The 20055-nt window shown below is 44.1% G+C and overlaps 1 protein-coding gene across 1 annotated transcript; it reads left to right on the top strand.

Annotated features, from left to right (window-relative positions):
- Positions 1-13272: 13272 nt before the first annotated feature.
- LOC123427944 (methylmalonate-semialdehyde dehydrogenase [acylating], mitochondrial) lies at positions 13273-19741 on the top strand. The gene is made up of 19 exons (XM_045112083.1): positions 13273-13491; positions 13571-13656; positions 13765-13839; positions 13977-14138; positions 14280-14358; positions 14544-14698; positions 14901-14964; positions 15621-15700; positions 16061-16126; positions 16639-16689; positions 16789-16940; positions 17042-17132; positions 18346-18426; positions 18511-18588; positions 18724-18759; positions 18831-18874; positions 18962-19040; positions 19312-19402; positions 19491-19741. Exons 1-19 carry the CDS (start codon positions 13464-13466, stop codon positions 19601-19603), a joined length of 1611 nt encoding a protein of 536 aa, XP_044968018.1. The 5' UTR covers positions 13273-13463; the 3' UTR covers positions 19604-19741.
- Positions 19742-20055: the final 314 nt, after the last annotated feature.

Genomic DNA, 20055 nt, shown 5'->3' with positions numbered 1-20055 from the left:
CTTTTGTAGTTAGTTATTAAACTGATAAAACATGTATGCGTCCATGATTGGTCTATTTTATTAGGTTATTGGAGATAAAAGACCGACTGCTATTTGTTGGAGATAAAAGAGGGTCATGAATTTATTGTTATTTATTGGGTTATTAAAGTTGCTCGGCATTGTGTATGGCCGTGTGTGTTAAGATTTCAGATAACACATGTCAACGACACAAGACGACTCGCCCCCTCTTCCATGGAACAGAAGCACAATGTACTCTACGATTCTCCTTCTTTGAGTCATAGGAACGCCGTACTATTAAGAGGGGACCCCTAGTGGAAAGGTTTGGGTGGAATCAATTTTGCACGCACACACTTTATCTCCTTTCCCCTTACCTGCAACTTTGGAGTGGCTCCCGCCTCTGTTTTTATCTCATCTAAGCAAAAGGTCTCTCAGCGGTAGTACCGTTGTGCCTAGTTGTAGTACCGTTGGGCCTAGCGGTAGTACCGCTAGCCCTAGCGGTACTACCGCTAGTGATGGCGGTTGTACCGCTAGTGCTGGCGGTAGTACCGCCCCTGGTCAGCTGTAGTACCGCTCCAGGAGCTTAGTACCGCCTTCCTAGCGGCTGTACTTCGTCGGACCTTTTTGCGAAGACTTTCTTGGCGGTGGTTGGCCCGGTAGTGCTTCTGCACTACCATGGGCCCAGCGGTAGTACCGCTGCAGCCAGCGGTAGTACCGCTGGAATGCTAGCGGTAGTACCGCTGCAGCCAGCGGTAGTACCGCTAGGCTCGGGCTGTGAGTGGGAAAACGGTTGGATTCCCCCCCCCCACTATATAAGGGGTTCTTCTTGCTGTAGAACCCTACCATTGACTCTCCCAAGCTCCATTGTTGCTCCCTAAGCTCAAAAGTGCCCGATCTCTCTCCCTATCCAATCAAACTTGTTGATTCTTTAGGGATTGGTTGAGAAGGCCTAGATCTATACTTCCACCAAGAGAAAAGTTGATTCCCCCACCAATCCCTTGCGGATCTTGTTACTCTTGGGTGTTTGAGCACCCTAGACGGTTGAGGTCACCTCGGAGCCACATTCCATTGTGGTGAAGCTTCGTGGTTTTGTTGGGAGCCTCCAAGCTTTGTGTGGAGTTTGCCCCAACCTTGTTTGTAAAGGTTCAGTCGCCGCCTTCAAGGGCACCTATAGTGGAATCACGGTACCTTGCATCATGCGAGGGCGTGAGGAGAATACGGTGGCCCTAGTGGCTTATTGGGGAGCATTGTGCATCCACACCGCTCCAACGGAGACGTACTTCCTGTCAAAGGGAAGGAACTTCGGTAACACATCCTCGTCTTCATTGGTTCCACTTGTGGTTATCTCTAACCTTTACTTCGTGTATGCTTATGTTGTTGTCTATCTCTTACTTGTCTTAGTTGTTCTTGTTGTTAGCATCATATATGTTCACCTCGTTGTTGCTATTTTAGTGAACCCGTATGTTGCTTACCCTAACTTGTTAAGATTAATTAAAAAGTGGTCGTTGCCTATTCACCCCCCCTCTAGTCAACTATATCGATCCTTTCAGTTGGTATCAGAGCCACGTCTCTTTATTAAGGGTTTAACCACCCGAAGAGTATGGAAGATGATGAGGGAGTTCCCCGTGCACAAACCGAGGGCATGGACTTGACTTCGATCACAAGGGACGACTTGAATACAGCTATGGCCGCACTCAAGACGTCCATGACGAACGAGGTCAAGACCATGCTTAAAGAGTTAATTGAGGGAATTAAAAACTCTCCCGAACCGGCATTGGTGGTTAAACCCACCACCACGGATTCGGAGGCCAATTCCGTTAGGGAAACGGCTAAAGGTATGCAACCTCCCCCTCTTCTCGAAAATGATGGGAATGGGACGTATGCATCTGTTCCACCACCCTTAGTCTATGGAGGACCGGTTCCCACACCGCGTCTTAATCCTGTTGGTCCTCCTCCCAAGCTTGTAAAAGGTGATTTTGCTAACTGGGTATTTTCTATTAAGTCTCATTTGAATCACAACTCAACAAATTGGTGGAGAATCATCAAGCAAGGCTATTATCCCCATGATCCAAGCAACCTCACTCCAAGAGAAGAAGCGGATAATCAATATAATCACTCTGCTTTGTTTATTCTCCAGTCCGCAGTGCCACCTGAAGATCTTCCTCACTTGCGTCCCTTCACTTTGGCCCAAGGACTGTTGGGAGCACATTATGGTGTTGTACAAGGGAAGCTCAAGCATTCAACGATCCAACTATGAAGTGGTACTTGATAAGGCCGATGAGTTTGTGATGAAGGAAGACGAGGACCCTCGTGATCTCTATCGGAGGGTGACTGCTATTGTTGTGGCACTCAAGGACCATGGGAGCAAGGATGTGGATGATACATGGGTCAAGCACAAGTTTCTCAAAGCCATCATGCCTTTCAATAAAGCCATGTCATCTGTCATTCGTCAGCGACCAGACTTCCACTCCTTGTCTTCCACTGAGGTGTTGGATAAATTCATTGCAATGTCAATCATGAACGAGACAGCTGACAATGCACTTGCTCGTGTTCTCTCAAAGACAGCTTCACCCAACCTTGCGTTAAAGGCAAAAGCAACTTTTGAAGAAGAAGAAGAGGATGAGGAAGAGGAGAGCTGCCATGAAGACACGAAGTATGCTTATCATGAGCACATGGCTCTTGCGTCAAGGCAATTCTGGGGCAACAAGAGGAACTCAAGATCCACCTTCACCAAGAACAACTCAAGTGGGTTCAACCCAAGCAACGAGTGAGGACATGCTATAACTGTGGTAACATGAGTCACTTCGTGGCCGAATGTCCCTATGAGAAAAGGGAAGACAACGGGGGCAAGCTCATTCGCAAAGACAAAACCAAGTCATTCCCAATCAAGAACAACTTTGTGAAGAAACCCCACCCAAAGGACATGGTGGCCCTTGAAGAGTACCCTTCCGATGATGATGATGACGATGATGAGTGATATGGTGGCAACGGCAACTGCTGCTATTGCCACCCCCTCTCCCAAGAAGGTGTCTCTCTTCAACGCCCCCAACGAGAACCACATCACCAAGTGCCTCATGGCAAAAGGTATCAATCAGGTAACCCCCATCATTAAGACCAACATCGCTACTGCTCCTTCATTGTTAAATTGTGTTGATGATAGTGATGTTGGGGAACTTAATGAGCATGATCTTGACAAATTTCTGTGCACTATTAAGGGATAATTCAAGAAGCATTTTGTTGCTCTCTTGGAACAAATGGGTGAGGCCAATGACCTCATCGAGTCTCATGAGGAGACCATCTCCGAGCTTCAGGGACATAGTCGTGACTATGCCAATGAAATTGCTGAATTATCTATTGCACTAGAAAAAGAGCGCACTCTTCGTTTGGATCTTGAGGAGTCATACAACGATGACTGTGCTAAAATGCAAAAGAAACTAGATCATGATATTGTTCTTACTCGTATGCTTAAGTCTGAAAAGTATGCTCTTGGGGTTGGCCATGACAGACTCAAAGTGGAGTTTGACACACTTGACAAGGCTCACAAGGTCTTGAAAGATGTTCATTTCTCTCTGAAAGAGTCTCATGATCAACTCCAAGAAAATCTTACCAAGGATATCTCTACTTGTCCTCCCTTTGTGTTAATTGATAATGCTTGTACAACTAATCCTTGTTGTGAGCATGTACATCTTGTGGAGGAAAATGCCAAGTTAAGGAGAAACTTGAGAAGGGCCTTGTGGCATGCATACAAGGTGAGAAGAGCCTGAACGACCTCTTAAGCAATCAAAAGGGTGTTGTAGGAAAGGAGGGACTTGGACTTACCTCCAAGTCAAAAGGAAAAAGGAGGAACAGAAACAAACGATCCCCTACCCTCATGGACATCTTTGTCAAAGAGGGCGAAGGGACTCAGGAGGTGAACAGGAACAAGGTGGACGATGGTAACGGCAAGAAGGGCAAAACCATTCCTACTAACACAGTCGCCAAACTCAATCCTTCCTATGTCTTATGTCGTGCTGGTGATGGGCATGTTTATGCCAGATTTGTTGGTTCTTACTACGAGTCCATTGAGTGGGCTATCTGGGTTCCTAAGACCCTTGTATCTAACATTAAAGGACCCATTAAAAAATGGGTACCTAAAACCAAGCCTTGATCTATTGCAGGAGTTTGCTTCTGGTTGGGTGTCATGGTTGCTCGATAGTGGAGCAACAAATCATATGACCGGAAGCAAGGACTTAGTGGTGGATGTGCATCCTTCTCCATCTATGCCCACCCATGTCCAATTCGCCGATGCATCCTCGTCAAAGGTATTGGGATTTGGTAAGGTGGTCATCTCTCAAGAGTTGTGTGTTGAGAAGGTCATGCTTGTTGAGTCTCTTGCCTACAATTTACTTTCGGTTCGTCAACTTGCAATTATGGGTTTTTCCACTTTCTTTAATCTTGATACTGTGGTCCTCCTATGGAGCAAGACTCTTAAAGTAGCCTATGTTGGATATGTCGAAAATGGTCTTTATGTGGTGAACTTCTCAAAGCGACCTACTAAGACTGCGACGTGTTTAATGGCTAAAGTTGATGTGGGCTGGCTTTGGCATTGCCGACTAGCTCATGTCAATATGAGATATTTGCAAAGTCTTCTCAAAGGGGACCATATTCGTGGACTAACAAATGTGAGTTTTGCTAGAGATCGTGCTTGCAGTGCCTGCATTGAAGGAAAGATTCATGAAACTGCTCATCGTCCAACGACTCTCATTTACACTAAGAGGCCATTGGAGCTCCTCCATATGGATCTTTTCGGTCCTCCATCATTTGATAGTCTTGGAGGCAGAAAGTACTGCTTGGTGATCGTTGATTACTACTCAAGGTACACCTAGGTATATTTCTTCAAAAGGAAGAGTGAGACTCAACAAACTGTCACCAACTTTGCTAATGAAGCTCAACGTCAACATGAAGCAAAGATCTTGATGATTAGAAGTGACAACAACACCAAGTTCAAGAACTACACCTTGGATGAGTTTCTAGGTGATGAGGGAATAAAGCATCAATATTCAGCACCATATACCCCTCAACAAAATGGCGTGGCAGAAAGGAAGAACCGGACTTTGATGGATGCTGCAAGAACAATGATGGCGGAATTCAAATCTTCATATAACTTTTGGGCTGAGGCCATCAACACAACATGTCATGCGTCCAATCGGCTCTATATCCGCAAAGGCTTGAACAAGACTCCATATGAGATTCTCACTGGAAACAAACCCAATCTCAAGTACTTCCGGGTATTCGGTTGTAAGTGTTTCATTCTCAAGAAAGGTGCCATGTTTAGCTAAATTTGATTCTAGAGCACAAGAGGGCATCTTTGTTGGTTATGCTACAAACTCTCATGCTTACCGTGTCCTCAACAAGTCCACCGGGCTCATTGAGGAGACGTGTAATGTGGAGTTTGATGAAAATAATGGCTCCCAAGTGGAGCAAAGTGGTCTTTGTGATGTAGGTGATGAAATTCCTCCCCAAGCCATAAGAAGAATGGGGATTGGTCAAATACTCCCCATTGAGGAACCCCTTGTGGCCGAAGGAGAAGGACAATGCTCTACTCAAGTGGAACCATCATCCCCACAAGCCCCACACGCTTCCGATGAACAAAGAGAAGACTCTCAACAAGTTGAACAAGCTCAAGCTCAAGATCAATTGCCCAACAATGGTGATGTGTCCCATGATATTCAAGCACTTACCCAAGGTTCCGAACCTGCTCATGATCAAGATCAAGTGCAACCACAAGATGCAGACCAAATAGAAGCACAAGATCAAGATCAAGAGCAACCACAAGTACAAGGACAGACAAGTGAACCTGCTCAAGTTGAAAGTCAAGATGATCAGGATACTGTCTCGCAATTCCCTTCTGTAGCACCAACAACCGATGCCAAGGGAGGTTCAAGACGCAAGGGCAAGCAAAGTAAACAAGTCGATGCTCCCCAGTTATCCAATGAAGAACTCTTGGAGCGTCGAGCAACCAAGATTGCGAACAAGCTAAGAGTCAAGTCACATCTTATGAAGAATGTACTTGGCAGTTTAAAAAAAAGGAGTATCCACCCGTCAACAAATTTGGAATTATTGTGAGCATCACGCGTTTGTTTCGTATTGTGAACCTCAACAGGTACAGGAAGCACTCGATGATGAGGATTGGCTTATGGCCATGCATGAAGAACTTAACAACTTCGAGCGTAATCAAGTCTGGGATTTAGTGCCAAGACCAAAGGAGGAACATAATGTCATCGGGACCAAATGGATTTTCAAAAACAAGCAAGATGCCAATGGGATTGTGATTCGAAACAAGGCAAGATTGGTGGCTCAAGGCTACTCCCAAGTCGAGGGTATCGACTACGGTGAAACCTTTGCCCCTGTTGCTCGTCTAGAATCTATTCGCATGTTGCTTGCATTTGCTTCTCATCATAATTTCAAATTACAGCAAATGGATGTGAAAAGTGCCTTTCTTAATGGTCCTTTAAATGAGTTGGTCTATGTCAAACAACCCCCGGGATTCGAACACCCCAAGCTCCCCAATCATGTGTACAAACTTAATAAGGCACTCTATGGCCTTAAACAAGCCCCACGTGCGTGGTATGAGTATCTTACTAAGTTGTTACAAGATCGTGGGTTTGAAATTGGGAAGATAGATCCCACTCTTTTTACTAAGAGAGTTAAAGGGGATTTGTTCATATGCCAACTATATGTTGATGATATCATTTTTGGTTCTTCTAACATTTCCTTCAATGAAGAATTTGCTGCACTAATGACCGAGAAATCTGAGATGTCCATGATGGGAGAGTTGAAGTTCTTCCTCGAATTCGAGATTAAACAAGGCCTAGAAGGGACCTTCATCAAACAAGCCAAGTACACTCAAGACATGCTCAAACGGTTCGAGCTTGAAGATGTCAAGTCGGTCAAGTTCCCCATGCCAACAAGATGCAAACTTGACAGTGATCCCAATGGTAAAGCAGTTTATCAAAAGGTATATCGCTCCATGATTGGATCCCTCCTTTACCTTTGTGCATCTAGACCAGATATTATGTTGAGTGTAGGGATATGTGCACGGTTTCAATCCGCACCAAAAGAAAGTCATTATATGGCTGTTAAGCGAATCTTTCGATATTTGGCTCATACCCCAAACTTTGGTCTATGGTATCCCAAAGGAGCAAACTTCAACCTAGTGGGTTATTCTGACTCAGATTGGGCAGGAGATTGTGTGGAGAGGAAGTCAACTTCTGGAGGATGCCAATTCCTTGGTCGCTCACTAGTAAGTTGGTCCTTAAAGAAGCAGAATTGTGTCTCACTATCATCCACCGAAGCTGAGTATGTGGCAGCTGCAAGTTGTTGTGCACAATTGCTATGGATGAGGCAAACTTATAGGATTACGGTGTCACTTGTGACAAAGTGCCTCTTCTATGTGACAATCAAAGTGCTATCAAGATTTCCCTCAACCCAGTGCAACATAGCAAGACCAAGCATATTGATATTCGCCATCACTTCATTCGTGAACATATCAAGCTTGGTGATATTGAGGTTCACTTCATCCACACTGAAGAACAACTTGCAGATATTTTCACCAAGCCCCTAGATGAAGCAAGGTTCCGGGAGTTAAGGCATGAGCTAAATATCATTGATTCAAATAATGTGGATTGAAGCTAGGCACTTTGCACCTCACTATGCATTCGATCTTGTTCTAGATGTAGGCATGGACATAGGGGGAGTGTTGTTCTCTCAATGAACTCTTCCTCCCCCCATTATGCATAAATTGATCTAGTCTTTCACTTTAGCCATTACCAAATGTCACTTGTGCTTCAAAGACGAGCGTTGGTCATGAACCCAAGGATAATTCTTCGCGGTGTCATACCTTTGTCTTAAACATAGGTGGCCTCGGCCACCGCCCCCACCTTTCTCTCATATGGAAGAAAGGATACAAAATGACGAGTCAGTATATCTTGCTGGTGCTATCTTCTTATTACACTGACTTGTCGTTTGCCCACGTCTTTCTCATGCAATCCTATGTCTTGTTGTGCCATTTGGAGCGGTACTACCGCCAGGACCCCAGCGATACTACCGCTCGGGATAGCGGTACTACCGCCAGGACCCCAATCTACCACGACCTAACTAGGACTTTTAGGGCTGTCTCAAGGGGGAGCGGTACTACCGCCAGGGGGAGCGGTACTACCGCTGGCCCGTACCCCTTGGACTATATAAAGGAGGGGGAGCCCGTTTTTCCTGTCCTCTTTCTTCTTCCTCGTGGCTCTTCCCTCCCCAACCCCGAACTCCCCCTATTTGGATCTCTATCTGTGGAGCCCCTTCTCTCCGTTGAGTTGGAGTGTTTGCTTCACTCCTCCTTCCTCCACCAAGTGCCATTGACTCCGGTAAAGCTCCTCCCTTTATTCTCTTGGTTGGTGTTTTCTTGTTCTAGGGTTAGGAGCATTGGTGATTTGGATCCATGGCTATGGTGTTGTGCTTTGTTCTTGGATGGAACGTAGGAGATATTCTAGGGGAGTGTAGATCCTATGATTCATTGCGTTTATATCGACATGCTCTAGGTTCTTCATGTTTTAGATCAAGCACTTCTTCTCTTATTTTGGATTAGATCTAAAACTTGAATCCTCTTGACTAGGCATGTCTTTATCTAGATGTTATTGAGATCCTCATGTGTTTAGGGTTGTGGTGGTTCTTGTAGTGATTCTATGCAGTAGCCATAGCCCTCGTAATTCCAATCTAGCCGTTCCTACGGGTCTTTTTCTATTCAGATATGAAAGTCAACCCCCTAGCGGTACTACCGCCAGGGGTAGCGGTACTACCGCTAGGACCCCAGCGGTACTACCGCTAGGACCCCAGCGGTACTACCGCTAGGACCCCAGCGGTACTACCGCCAGGTGTAGCGGTACTACCGCCAGGAGGATATTTTTCTTCTTTTCCATTTTCTTGGCAATGTGAGTTTACTTTTATGCCTCTTTTTGTCCATTGCCTTGACTCCTCCTGTCGCTCTTTTTCGGTGTGTGTGTCTTGTGTGTCACAGGTGGTGCTCGCCGCTCGAATCCCCCACGTGACACCCAGCCGAAGCAGTATCGCACTTCAGATGCTCCAGAGGGCTCCACCACTTCCGGTCTGCATCCCAAAAAGAAGTCTTTCAAGAAGACAGCTCACAAGGACAAGGGAATCAATGTTCGCACTATGCCCCCTGAGGATTTTCTGCGGTTCCGCACCCGCAATCACTATCTAGAAGAGAAGGCTCATATCAAGGATGTCGAGCATGTTTGGTCACGGGATCACTGCAGGATCTATCGCGACATCATCAAGCACTTCAAGAAGATGTTTGTTCCAGTTCAGTGGATTGACTTGGCTCACCTTCAGCGGAACCCGGATTACTTTGGTGAGGCTATCTCTTTGATTGACAAGCTTGGCATTAAGGAGATCATCACCTTCAAGCGCGACTTTGATCCAGATGTTGTCGCCCAATTCTATGTCACTGTTCACTTCTCGCCTGATGAAGAGCGCACCATGACTTGGATGACTGGTACTCAGAAGATGACATGTTCCTGGTCAGAATTCATGAAGTTTCTCAAGGTCAACTTTCAGGGAGCTGACAATCCTCTTGGGTTGCGTCCTCATGCTCCATCTTCATCTACTACCACCCCCAAGGACAGGCTGCAACAACTTTATGTGAAGAAAGGTGTGCTCCCCAAGCATCTGGATATCATGCATCGGATCTTCCGCAACACTCTCTTTCCTCGCATTGGCAACTTTGACGAGGTGCATGGTTATCTAGCTGAGATGATTCTGCTTTGTGAGGAGGCTAGGACTAAGGAATCTGCCCCTCTCGATATTTCTGATGTGATGTTCAATGAGCTCTGGAACTGCATCATGAACCGCAAGGTTCCCATCTACGGGCCCTACTTGTTTGCCTATATTCGCTAGAGGTGGCACGACGTCTATTTGATTGAGGAGTTCCACCTTCAGGCTGATTACTTTGTGCACGATCCTATCAGGCTCCGCATCAAGGACAAATGGGCCAACCCATCCACTTTGTCTCAGCACATGGACACTGACACAGAGACTGCTGCTGAAAGAGGCCCCGCTTCTCAGTCCCAATCTTCTGCTATGCCATCTTGGGCAGTGAAACTGAAGGATAAAATGAAGACTATCTTCTGTATGCAGGCCAAGGGACAGTATCAGACTCATGTGGCCCAGAAGGAGAACCGTCAGAGGCACAAGCGTGTCCTGAGGACACTTGATGTTGATATCTCCAGCGGCTCAGAGGACGACATCACTCCAGAGTCTGCTTGGATGAGGGCTCAAGGTTATCAATGGTCTGATGTAGAGGAGGAGGCGTCTGAGGAGGACAATGAGGAGGAGCAGGACGATCCGGATGCCACGGACGAGTCTGGGCTGATGAGGATGAGGAGTGACCACTTGTGTCATTAGGTGTGCCCCTTTTTGGTGTCTTGTGCCAAAGGGGGAGAGAGTCTAGGAGCTGGATTTGAGATTTGAGCTTTGCTTATCTTATCGTGTTTGCTTTGAACTTGGTTTGCTTTTATTTGCTATCTTTGCTTTGTGTGATGTGAGACTTGAACTACTGTGAGATTTATTTCTATCATATGCTGTGAGTCATATGCTCCTTAATTTTCTATACCACTATCTTTATGTTCACATGCTATTCACTGTGCAAATCTGGTATTGTCATCAATCCACCAAAAAGGGGGAGATTGTTAAGGCATATTTTATGCCTAAGTAATTTTGGTGATTGATGACAGTACCGCAAAGGAATAATCGTGTGTGTTAAGATTTCAGATAACACATGTCAACGGCACAAGACGACTCGCCCCCTCTTTCCATGGAACAGAAGCACGGTGTACTCTACGATTCTCCTTCTTTGAGTCATAGGAACGCCGTACTATTAAGAGGGGACCCGTAGTGGAAAGGTTTGGGTGGAATCAGTTTTGCACGCACACACTTTATCTCCTTTCCCCTTACCTGCAACTTTGGAGTGGCTCCCGCCTCTGTTTTTATCTCATCTAAGCAAAAGGTCTCTCAGCGGTAGTACCACTGTGCCTAGCAGTAGTACCGCTGTGCTGGCGGCGGTAGTACCGCCCCTGGTGAGCGGTAGTACCGCTCCAGGAGCTTAGTACCGCCTTCCTAGCGGCTGTACTTCGTCGGACCTTTTTGCGAAGACTTTCTTGGCGGTGGTTGGCCCGGTAGTGCTTCTGCACTACCATGGGGCCAGCGGTAGTACCGCTGCAGCCAGCGGTAGCACCGCTAGGCTCGGGCTGTGAGTGGGAAAACGGTTGGATTTCCCCCCCCCACTATATAAGGGGTTCTTCTTGCTGTAGAACCCACCTTTGACCCTCCCAAGCTCCATTCTTGCTCCCTAAGCTCAAAAGTGCCCGATCTCTCTCCCTAGCCAATCAAACTTGTTGATTCTTTAGGGATTGGTTGAGAAGGCCTAGATCTACACTTCCACCAAGAGAAAAGTTGATTCCCCACCAATCCCTTGCAGATCTTGTTACTCTTGGGTGTTTGAGCACCCTAGACGGTTGAGGTCACCTCGGAGCCACATTCCATTGTGGTGAAGCTTCGTGGTTTTGTTGGGAGCCTCCAAACTTTGTGTGGAGTTTGCCCCAACCTTGTTTGTAAAGGTTCGGTCGCCGTCTTCAAGGGCACCTATAGTGGAATCACGGTACCTTGCATCGTGCGAGGGCGGGAGGAGAATACGGTGGCCCTAGTGGCTTATTGGGGAGCATTGTGCCTCCACACCGCTCCAACGGAGACGTACTTCCTGTCAAAGGGAAGGAACTTCGGCAACACATCCTCGTCTTCATTGGTTCCACTTGTGGTTATCTCTAACCTTTACTTCGTGTATGCTTATGTTGTTGTCTATCTCTTACTTGTCTTAGTTGTTCTTGTTGTTAGCATCATATATGTTCACCTTGTTGTTGCTATTTTAGTGAACCCGTATGTTGCTTACCCTAACTTGTTAAGATTAATTAAAAAATGGTCGTTGCCTATTCACCCCCCCTCTAGTCAACCATATCGATCCTTTCAAAGTGGGATCAAATATGGCATGAAATTAAGCGGCACAATCACAATTTATATTAATGTGATTGAACGGCCTACTTGAAAAGTTTTGTTAATATGGTGTGATGAAAAAAATTCGGCTGAATGAAAAAAAACAATGAAGGGTCGCGATGAGAAGGGGGAACTAGTTGATGAACAGTTATGTCCGGTAAGAATATGTACGCTACTTATTTAAGTACTCCCTTTGTACCATAATAATTATAGTTGAAAAAAACTAGTTAAGTTCTCTCAAACTGCAATTATTATGTTACGGAGAGAATAGTACATATAGATGGAGATAGAGATATCTCCAGCTCCTCTCTTATTAAACAATTGAGTTGTGATAGAAACATTGAAATATCATCCTTTCGTTATCTTAAATTTGATGATCTATATTGCTCCAATGACATTTTAATAGTTAAAACACCATAATCCATAATTAGTATAAAAAATCATATCGAGAGCAATCAAATCACCATAATTAAAATTTCAAAAATAAAATTTGTCTCACTCAATCGAAGCATCATAGTTAGCCATAGAAAAACAAACATCATAATTTGAAATGTTTTCAAACTAGTCGACCTAATCCCCAGAGCACAACCACGTGTCATCGTCGTAGATATTAATAATCACTGTTTACAAGATTAAGCAAATCCAAAAAGGCAAAATATAGATTAATTTAAAATATTTTAAAATTTTGGATCCTGCGTTGCAATGCATAATCGTTGTATATACTACTTCCTTCATTCCGCAATGTAGTGCGTCAGTGCTTTTCGTGATCTAAATTTGATCATAAATTTATATTGTGAAATGAGGGAGTACATTTAATCCATAATAATGAGCAAATGCATAAATATACTTCTGAAAGAGAAGTGGGTAGACAAAGTATTGTTGACGAGATTTCTGTTTTTCTGAATACCCTCTCGTGATAAGTCCGTCCTAAAATATAAATAAAATATTACATCATTAAAGTTTAACTAGAGCTACGACAAGTACTCCCTCCGTAAAAAAATAAGTGTCTCAACTTCGTACTAGCTTTAGTATAAAATTGTACTAAGCTTGAGATAGTTATTTTGGAACGGAGAGTATTTTTTTTATCTTATTAGTTTTTTTTCAACTATAATTATTTAGAAGGAAAGAGTAATGAAGATAGAGATAGAGATATGTATCCTAGCTGGAAAGGGAATCCCGTGACGTCTGCCTTCCCATCCCACCTCCTCCGCCGCCGCGGGTGGCAGAAACGAGTACGACACCACCAACTCCACTCCCCGCCTGTCGCCACTCCGCTCTCCCCTCCTCCCCTTCCCTCTTCCGGACCCCCCCTCCTCGTCACCGCCCCACTACACACCCCTGTTCCAAGACGCAACCACCGGCGCCGGCGACCGACGATGCTCCGCGCCGTCCTCCTCCGCTCAGGTAGATCGCTCCCCACCCTCCCTCCCCGTCCTCCATCCCCTGAGGCCGCACGCGGTTCCTGACCCCTTCCCCGTCGCAGCCTCCGGCCTCCGCCGGTCGCCGATGGCCGCCCCGCTATCCACCGCCGCCGCCTCGTGGCTCGCTGAGGGGGCCTCGTCGTCGCCGGTACGCGCCCGCCCCTCCCGGAACCCCCCAATCTGTCATTCCTATCCGTGTGCGCGTCATTTCCGCCTGGTGTGAGTGTGACCCACTGCCCCCTCCTCGCACTCGCAGCCCAGGGTGCGCCTCCTCATCGGCGGCGACTTCGTCGAGTCCAAGGCCACTGAGCACGTCGACGTCACCAACCCCGTAAGCCACCCTCCTGCCTCTCGGGCGGTCCCTATCATCAACCCGTCCATCCTTCAGTTGGGGTTGGTCGATTTAGAGCCGTGGAATGGAGATGCGATGTGACGCGGGCATTTCTGTGTGGTATGGCCATGTCGCAGGCGACGCAGGAGGTGGTGTCCCGGATCCCGCTCACCACCGCCGACGAGTTCAGGGCCGCCGTGGACGCTGCCAGGACCGCCTTCCCTGGCTGGCGGAGCACGCCGGTCACGGCGCGGCAGCGCATCATGTTCAAATACCAGGAGCTCATCCGGGCCAACATGGTAGAATTATTTTTGAAGAAATTCTTCCAGTTTCCATCAATAGAAACCATCAGTTACTGTAGAGTTTACAACTTTATACTCATGCTGTCGTTGATTGGTTCCTGCTGTAGTAATTATGTGCTTATTTGGTGGTGATACTAGGATAAGCTGGCAGAGAACATTACAACCGAGCAGGGAAAGACGCTGAAAGATGCTTGGGGTGATGTATTCCGTGGTCTAGGTTAGTTTTCTTTTCATATCATTACACTTGTTTTTGGTCTTTTTCTGTTTGGTTGTTGTAGATAGTATAATTAATTCGTTTGATTCTGTGAAAGTGTCATTTTGTTAGTGAGACGCCTCTTGGTTATATTGGCTATTTAACACACAGGCTGTATGTTTTTTGATTTCAAACTTCTTATCTTGCAGAGGTGGTGGAGCATGCTTGTGGAATGGGGTCACTGCAAATGGGCGAATATTTATCCAACGTTTCTCATGGGATTGACACCTTTAGCATTAGGGAGCCACTTGGAGTATGTGCTGGGATTTGCCCATTCAATTTCCCTGCCATGATTCCCCTATGGGTATGCCTGACTTCACTGTTTCTTTAACATCAAATTTTGTTCTTACTACTTACTAGGGCTCTAGAGTGCATCACATGTACAATTTCCTGACCTTATTCTGTCAGTAACTTTGTTTGTTAATGTCTGCTATTTATCTTTGTAATATAAACTCAGGAGAGAAAATTTGATAACGTGGCTTATTTGTTCTGTTCTTTGGATTCAGATGTTCCCCATAGCTGTTACTTGTGGCAATACTTTTGTTCTAAAGCCATCAGAAAAGGATCCAGGTGCTTGCTTTTGCCATTTTATTCTTGCACAATTTGTTGACTACATTTATTGTTGTTGTGGCGTTTACTAACTAAATACAAAAATGCATGTGTTCTTGCTTAGCTAACGTTTGAAGGTCAGTAACGCTGCTGTATTTCTCGCCATGATTATTAGGACAAACGTACCTTTCGGTCTCATAAGGGAATTGTTGCATAATAGTTTCAGCCAAGTTTCAAATTTTATATTAGTTGTATGATAGCACTATGAAATATACATTTTGGACAGGAATACCATAGGGGAACCCCCCTACGACGTGTGTAGTAGATTTTCGTAATATGAAATGTAAGGCTACGTTCTGCATCTCTCTTTTCGGAGTTTTAGGTGAATACCGTGGTATTTTCAGAAAGCACGGTTTTAAATACTTTGATGTGATGGAATTCCATGTTTTACAGGCTAGATTACTGGGTGCATTGTGATATCTCTAGGCATGAAAACAGTGTTCACATTTTTAATGATCTGGAACTAATATCATTTCCAAACATGGAACCGTTACATCTTAAAGTACCATGTATCATTGTAAATGGTGGTCCTTTAAAATGCTTTAATTTTCAGTGATTTTGACCGAAAACTGCAGACAATTAGTTTTGATATTTGATGATATAATATTTAACAACAGGGGCTGCTATGATGCTTGCGGAGCTAGCAATGGAGGCTGGTTTACCGAAGGGTGTGTTGAACATTGTTCATGGTACCCATGTACGGTATTCTTAGTTTTTTTTTTTTTTAGATTGTCATTGTGTTTGATAATATGTTTCTCATGTACTACTGGTGCCTGGTGTTGTTACATTTTAGAACACATAAGATGATTGATACTTTGTGGGCAAAGGCACACTATTGTCTTTACTCTTTGGAACACTGGCAAAGCAGCACATCTTGGAACTTCACGCTTCCTCTGGAGGATTATCTGCTCATATTGGATACATGAATGTATTGTGTTTTTTCTTTAAAAGACATTCATGGATCTATTATGCTTTTTCTGATAAGAACATTAATCCATTCTGCTGGAATCCCCAGGCTTCTTAGGTTCCTAGTTCTGATTTTGTTTTACTTTATCAGGATGTTGTCAACAACATTTGTGACGAGGAGGCTATTAAGGCAGTATCTTTTGTTGGTTCCAATACAGTAAGTGGATCCAACGATCTCCCTGAACCAGGATTTACAAGTACACTTTGTTGCATCGACGATCTAACTAATATTCTGCTCCTCCAATATGTATCAACATATTTGTTTTCAGCTCTTGGGTCATTAATCAGATCTCGTTCTAGAAACAAGGATATACGTGCATTCTCAATCACATGCACACATGGCAGATCTTTTTTATGTGTTATTATAGTGTTTCAAAACTTGATTAACTTTCTGTGCTGACCGATAAATTCTTTTACCAAGATGCAAATAAGAGTTTTTTGTGCCAACACAGGTGTTCTTGCTGTTGATGTATTCGTGTTAATGGCATGTGTTCTCTTGTATTGAGAGATGTGCAGTTATAAGTTCTATTTCCCAGAAAAATAGTGTTATAAGTTCTATTTTTAATCATTTACATTAGATTTTTAACCCCATATCGGATATTGCTACTGTACTCCTGTGGCTCAGAGCTAGCTAGCAGTTGTGCTATCTCTGATCTCTCTCCTTCTCAGGCAGGTATGCATATATATTCTAGAGCATCTGCGAGTGGGAAGCGTGTTCAGGTGGGTTTGCTTCTAATCATGTATTCCTAAATAACCTCTTTTCCTGCCTTTTACGTTCTGAGCGTTATAATTCAGAATAACTGTTTCTGTTTCCTATAGTGTAACATGGGTGCAAAGAATCATGCCATTATCCTTCCTGATGCTGATCGAGATGCTACATTGAATGCCCTTATTGCTGCCGGTTTTGGTGCAGCCGGGCAAAGGTGCATGGCATTGAGCACTGCTGTTTTCGTTGGAGGTTCAGAACCATGGTAGAGTTCTAAGATTTCTATCCAAGACAATTTTTGTAGGCTAGAGCTATTTTTATTGTCAGATTTTGGGGAAGCATTGTCAACCATATCTTTTGTTTTAGGGAAGATGAACTAGTCAAACGTGCAAGCAGTCTTGTAGTTAATTCTGGAACAGCTAATGATGCAGACCTTGGTCCAGTGATCAGTAGACAGGTTTGCTTTTCTTAGCACATGTTTTCGTACCCATGTTATTCATATTTTTCACTTATGGACACATACTGATAATAATATTGGGAGTTTGAGAATATTTTACACAGATTACGTTTGTTACGTTTGTCTGTAAAGAAAAGAATTATCTCCCCACCTTCTAATCCTCAAATATTAACTGGTGTAAAGAAAAGGAATGCTTAATATTTTTTCCTTCAATGATTGTTGAATATCTGAACTTAGGATTTTTTTTCCCGGAAGATATTCAAAATTTTACATTGAGGGGATAAAAAGAGATCTTATGAAGTTTAGATCACCAAAAGGCTGCTTGATTACCTGTTTAAAATTGGATTATACTCCGTCTGTTCCGAATTATTAGGTGTTCTAACTTTTTTCTGAATCGGATGTATATAGATGCATTTTAGTGTGTTTGTTCACTCATTTCATTCCGTATGTACTCCATATTGAAATATCCAAAACGTCTTATAATTCGGAACAGAGGTGATAGAACAGTAGTTACTATTAACCATTGATGTTTATTTAGGTGAATTAATCATGAAATGTTTAGCGAGTAATCTTCGTATGGCCTCAGTATGGAATATGATCCCATTGAAAGAAAATGCTACACCTGTTTTTGGTAATAATGAACTGTTGACGTATGGTATAGCCTTTTCGGAAACATATTAGCTTTTGGGGTTTAACTGTACGTATCAGGAGCTTTAGATTTATCCTACACAGTCATTGGCTCATTGCAGTGGTAACCAGTAGTTCCCCTATCTTAATCTCTGCCTGGAGCACATCTATATGCCACTGCCACTGCTATGCTTGTGATTAATTGAGTATTTTATTGTGGGGCTAAGCTACTAAGGCCCACATTTGGACCATAAAAATAAATTATTGTAATTATTTGTTTGATAAAATAACACCCGTTTTTCTTTTTTGAGGCTTTTCTGCAACCTCAGGATTCATCACTTACTCCAGTTCACAGATTGTCGACATTTTGACTCTTTAAAAGCTTTGTCTACCTATATTTTCAAATATTTGGATTAGAACTTAGGAATTGTATTCAGAAGTAGTTCCATGGTATTATAATTTTGTTAGGATTTATATGTAGAAAAACAATGACATGCTTTTTGAAAAGTGGAGGGAGTACTGGATTGGTACTAGAGCCCTTTGTTTTCTTGGTGAATCTCGTGCCCTAACTGTTTGGTATCAATAGGCCAAGGACCGCATCTGCAAGTTAGTCCAAAGTGGTGTTGACAGTGGCGCTCGGATTGTGCTGGATGGGAGGGAGATTGTGGTAATTTTAAGAATTCAGTTGTTGAACTGCCCGTGGATTCATTTAACTGGGTCTTGGTATGCCTAATAGCTATGTACTGTGTAGGTTCCTCAATTCGAGGATGGCAACTTTGTTGGTCCAACTGTGTTGGCTGATGTTAAAAGTGATATGGAGTGTTACAAGGTATTTTAGAATGTTTATTTTGCATCAGTTTTAACATTATCTGAAAAAAGAGTACCCACTTTTTCCTTCCCAAGAGAGAATTTGACGTTCATTTGCCTTGTTATATTTGATTGAAACCTGCAAAACTTGAAACAGGAGGAAATTTTTGGTCCAGTTCTTCTCTTGATGAAGGTATGACAAACTTGTTCGCTTAACTTGACACCATTAAATTTCTATTATGCTGATTGTGTTATCAATTGCAGGCAGAGAGCCTAGATGATGCCATACAAATTGTGAACAGAAACAAGTAAATCTTTCCCCCTCTCCTGTGAGCTCATAGTCCCAAGCAAAGCATTGATTACAATTTAATGATTTATTTACAAATCATCCTCAGGTATGGCAATGGGGCTTCCATCTTTACCACATCTGGTGTCTCAGCAAGGAAATTTCAGACAGACATTGAAGCTGGCCAGGTACTGTGTAGCATTTGTATAGGATTGATTACCTAATCGTGTAGTAAGCTAGCTGGGTACAGGGTATGAAAATGTTATGGAGAAAATATCGAACCTAGTCGTGTATTGTTTCTTGCTAGAAATTGGAATATACTTACCGAGGTGGTTGCTATGCTACCCTGAAGGCAAAAGCACAAGAAATCCAGCATTCTAATCTAGAGTTGAGGTTAACATAAACAAGAAGAGTATTGCCCATATTGTATTATTCACAATGTATGTCTTTCCTTTGTAGGTGGGCATCAACGTGCCGATCCCAGTACCCCTACCATTCTTCTCCTTCACGGGTAGCAAAGCTTCCTTCGCAGGAGACTTGAATTTCTACGGTGCGCCTGCTAATCTAACTTGATTCTTCTCCAGCAGACTACCTAAAGCTCATCTGGGCATAACTAACACGATAAACTTGATGCGCAGGCAAGGCGGGCGTGCAGTTCTTCACCCAGATCAAGACCATCACACAGCAGTGGAAGGAGCCGTCTGCGCAGCGCGTTTCCCTCTCCATGCCCACCTCTGCACAAGTGAAGTGACCCGAGCTACCTCATGTATGTGGACATATTTGATGTGGAATTTAAGCTTCACCGGAGTTGCCTTTCACTCTGGGTAACTCTTGTGATGTCTTTCACTGAACTGCCGATAATAAGAAAATCCCTGATTAGACGACCGAATCACACACAGGAGAACATGAATTGTACAGAGACCAAATCAATGTATACATGCAATGACCCAATATCACATTGTCACGGAACTTGGAGCCAATTCGTGAGGGGCTTGGCAGGAGTTCAAGCAGTCGACGACATGGCTGACCACCTGCGTGGCGATGCTGGGCACACCCGCTCCCCCTACCCTGGCTTTGGGGTTGTCTTGGCGGCACATAAATGAAGCTCCTGCTGGCCTCCTCGGGAAGTTAGACCTTAACCCACATTGTACTTCCCCATTTGATGATTTAGTCGCCGTCTCTTTGATAAGACGATACCTAACA

This window comes from Hordeum vulgare, chromosome 2H (assembly GCF_904849725.1).
Source record: "Hordeum vulgare subsp. vulgare chromosome 2H, MorexV3_pseudomolecules_assembly, whole genome shotgun sequence".
Lineage (NCBI taxonomy): Eukaryota > Viridiplantae > Streptophyta > Magnoliopsida > Poales > Poaceae > Hordeum > Hordeum vulgare.
Note: the sequence above shows the minus strand (reverse complement) of the source record. Positions and strands in the feature narration are given on the sequence as shown.

Bases quoted from the DNA above. Each gene is read 5' to 3' on its own strand.
- LOC123427944 (XM_045112083.1), top strand. From the start codon at position 13,464: ATGCTCCGCGCCGTCCTCCTCCGCTCAG. The intron at 14,139-14,279 runs GTAGAATTATTT...TGGTGATACTAG, and splicing joins AGCTCATCCGGGCCAACATG to GATAAGCTGGCAGAGAACAT. The intron at 16,941-17,041 runs GTAGAGTTCTAA...CTTTTGTTTTAG, and splicing joins GTTGGAGGTTCAGAACCATG to GGAAGATGAACTAGTCAAAC.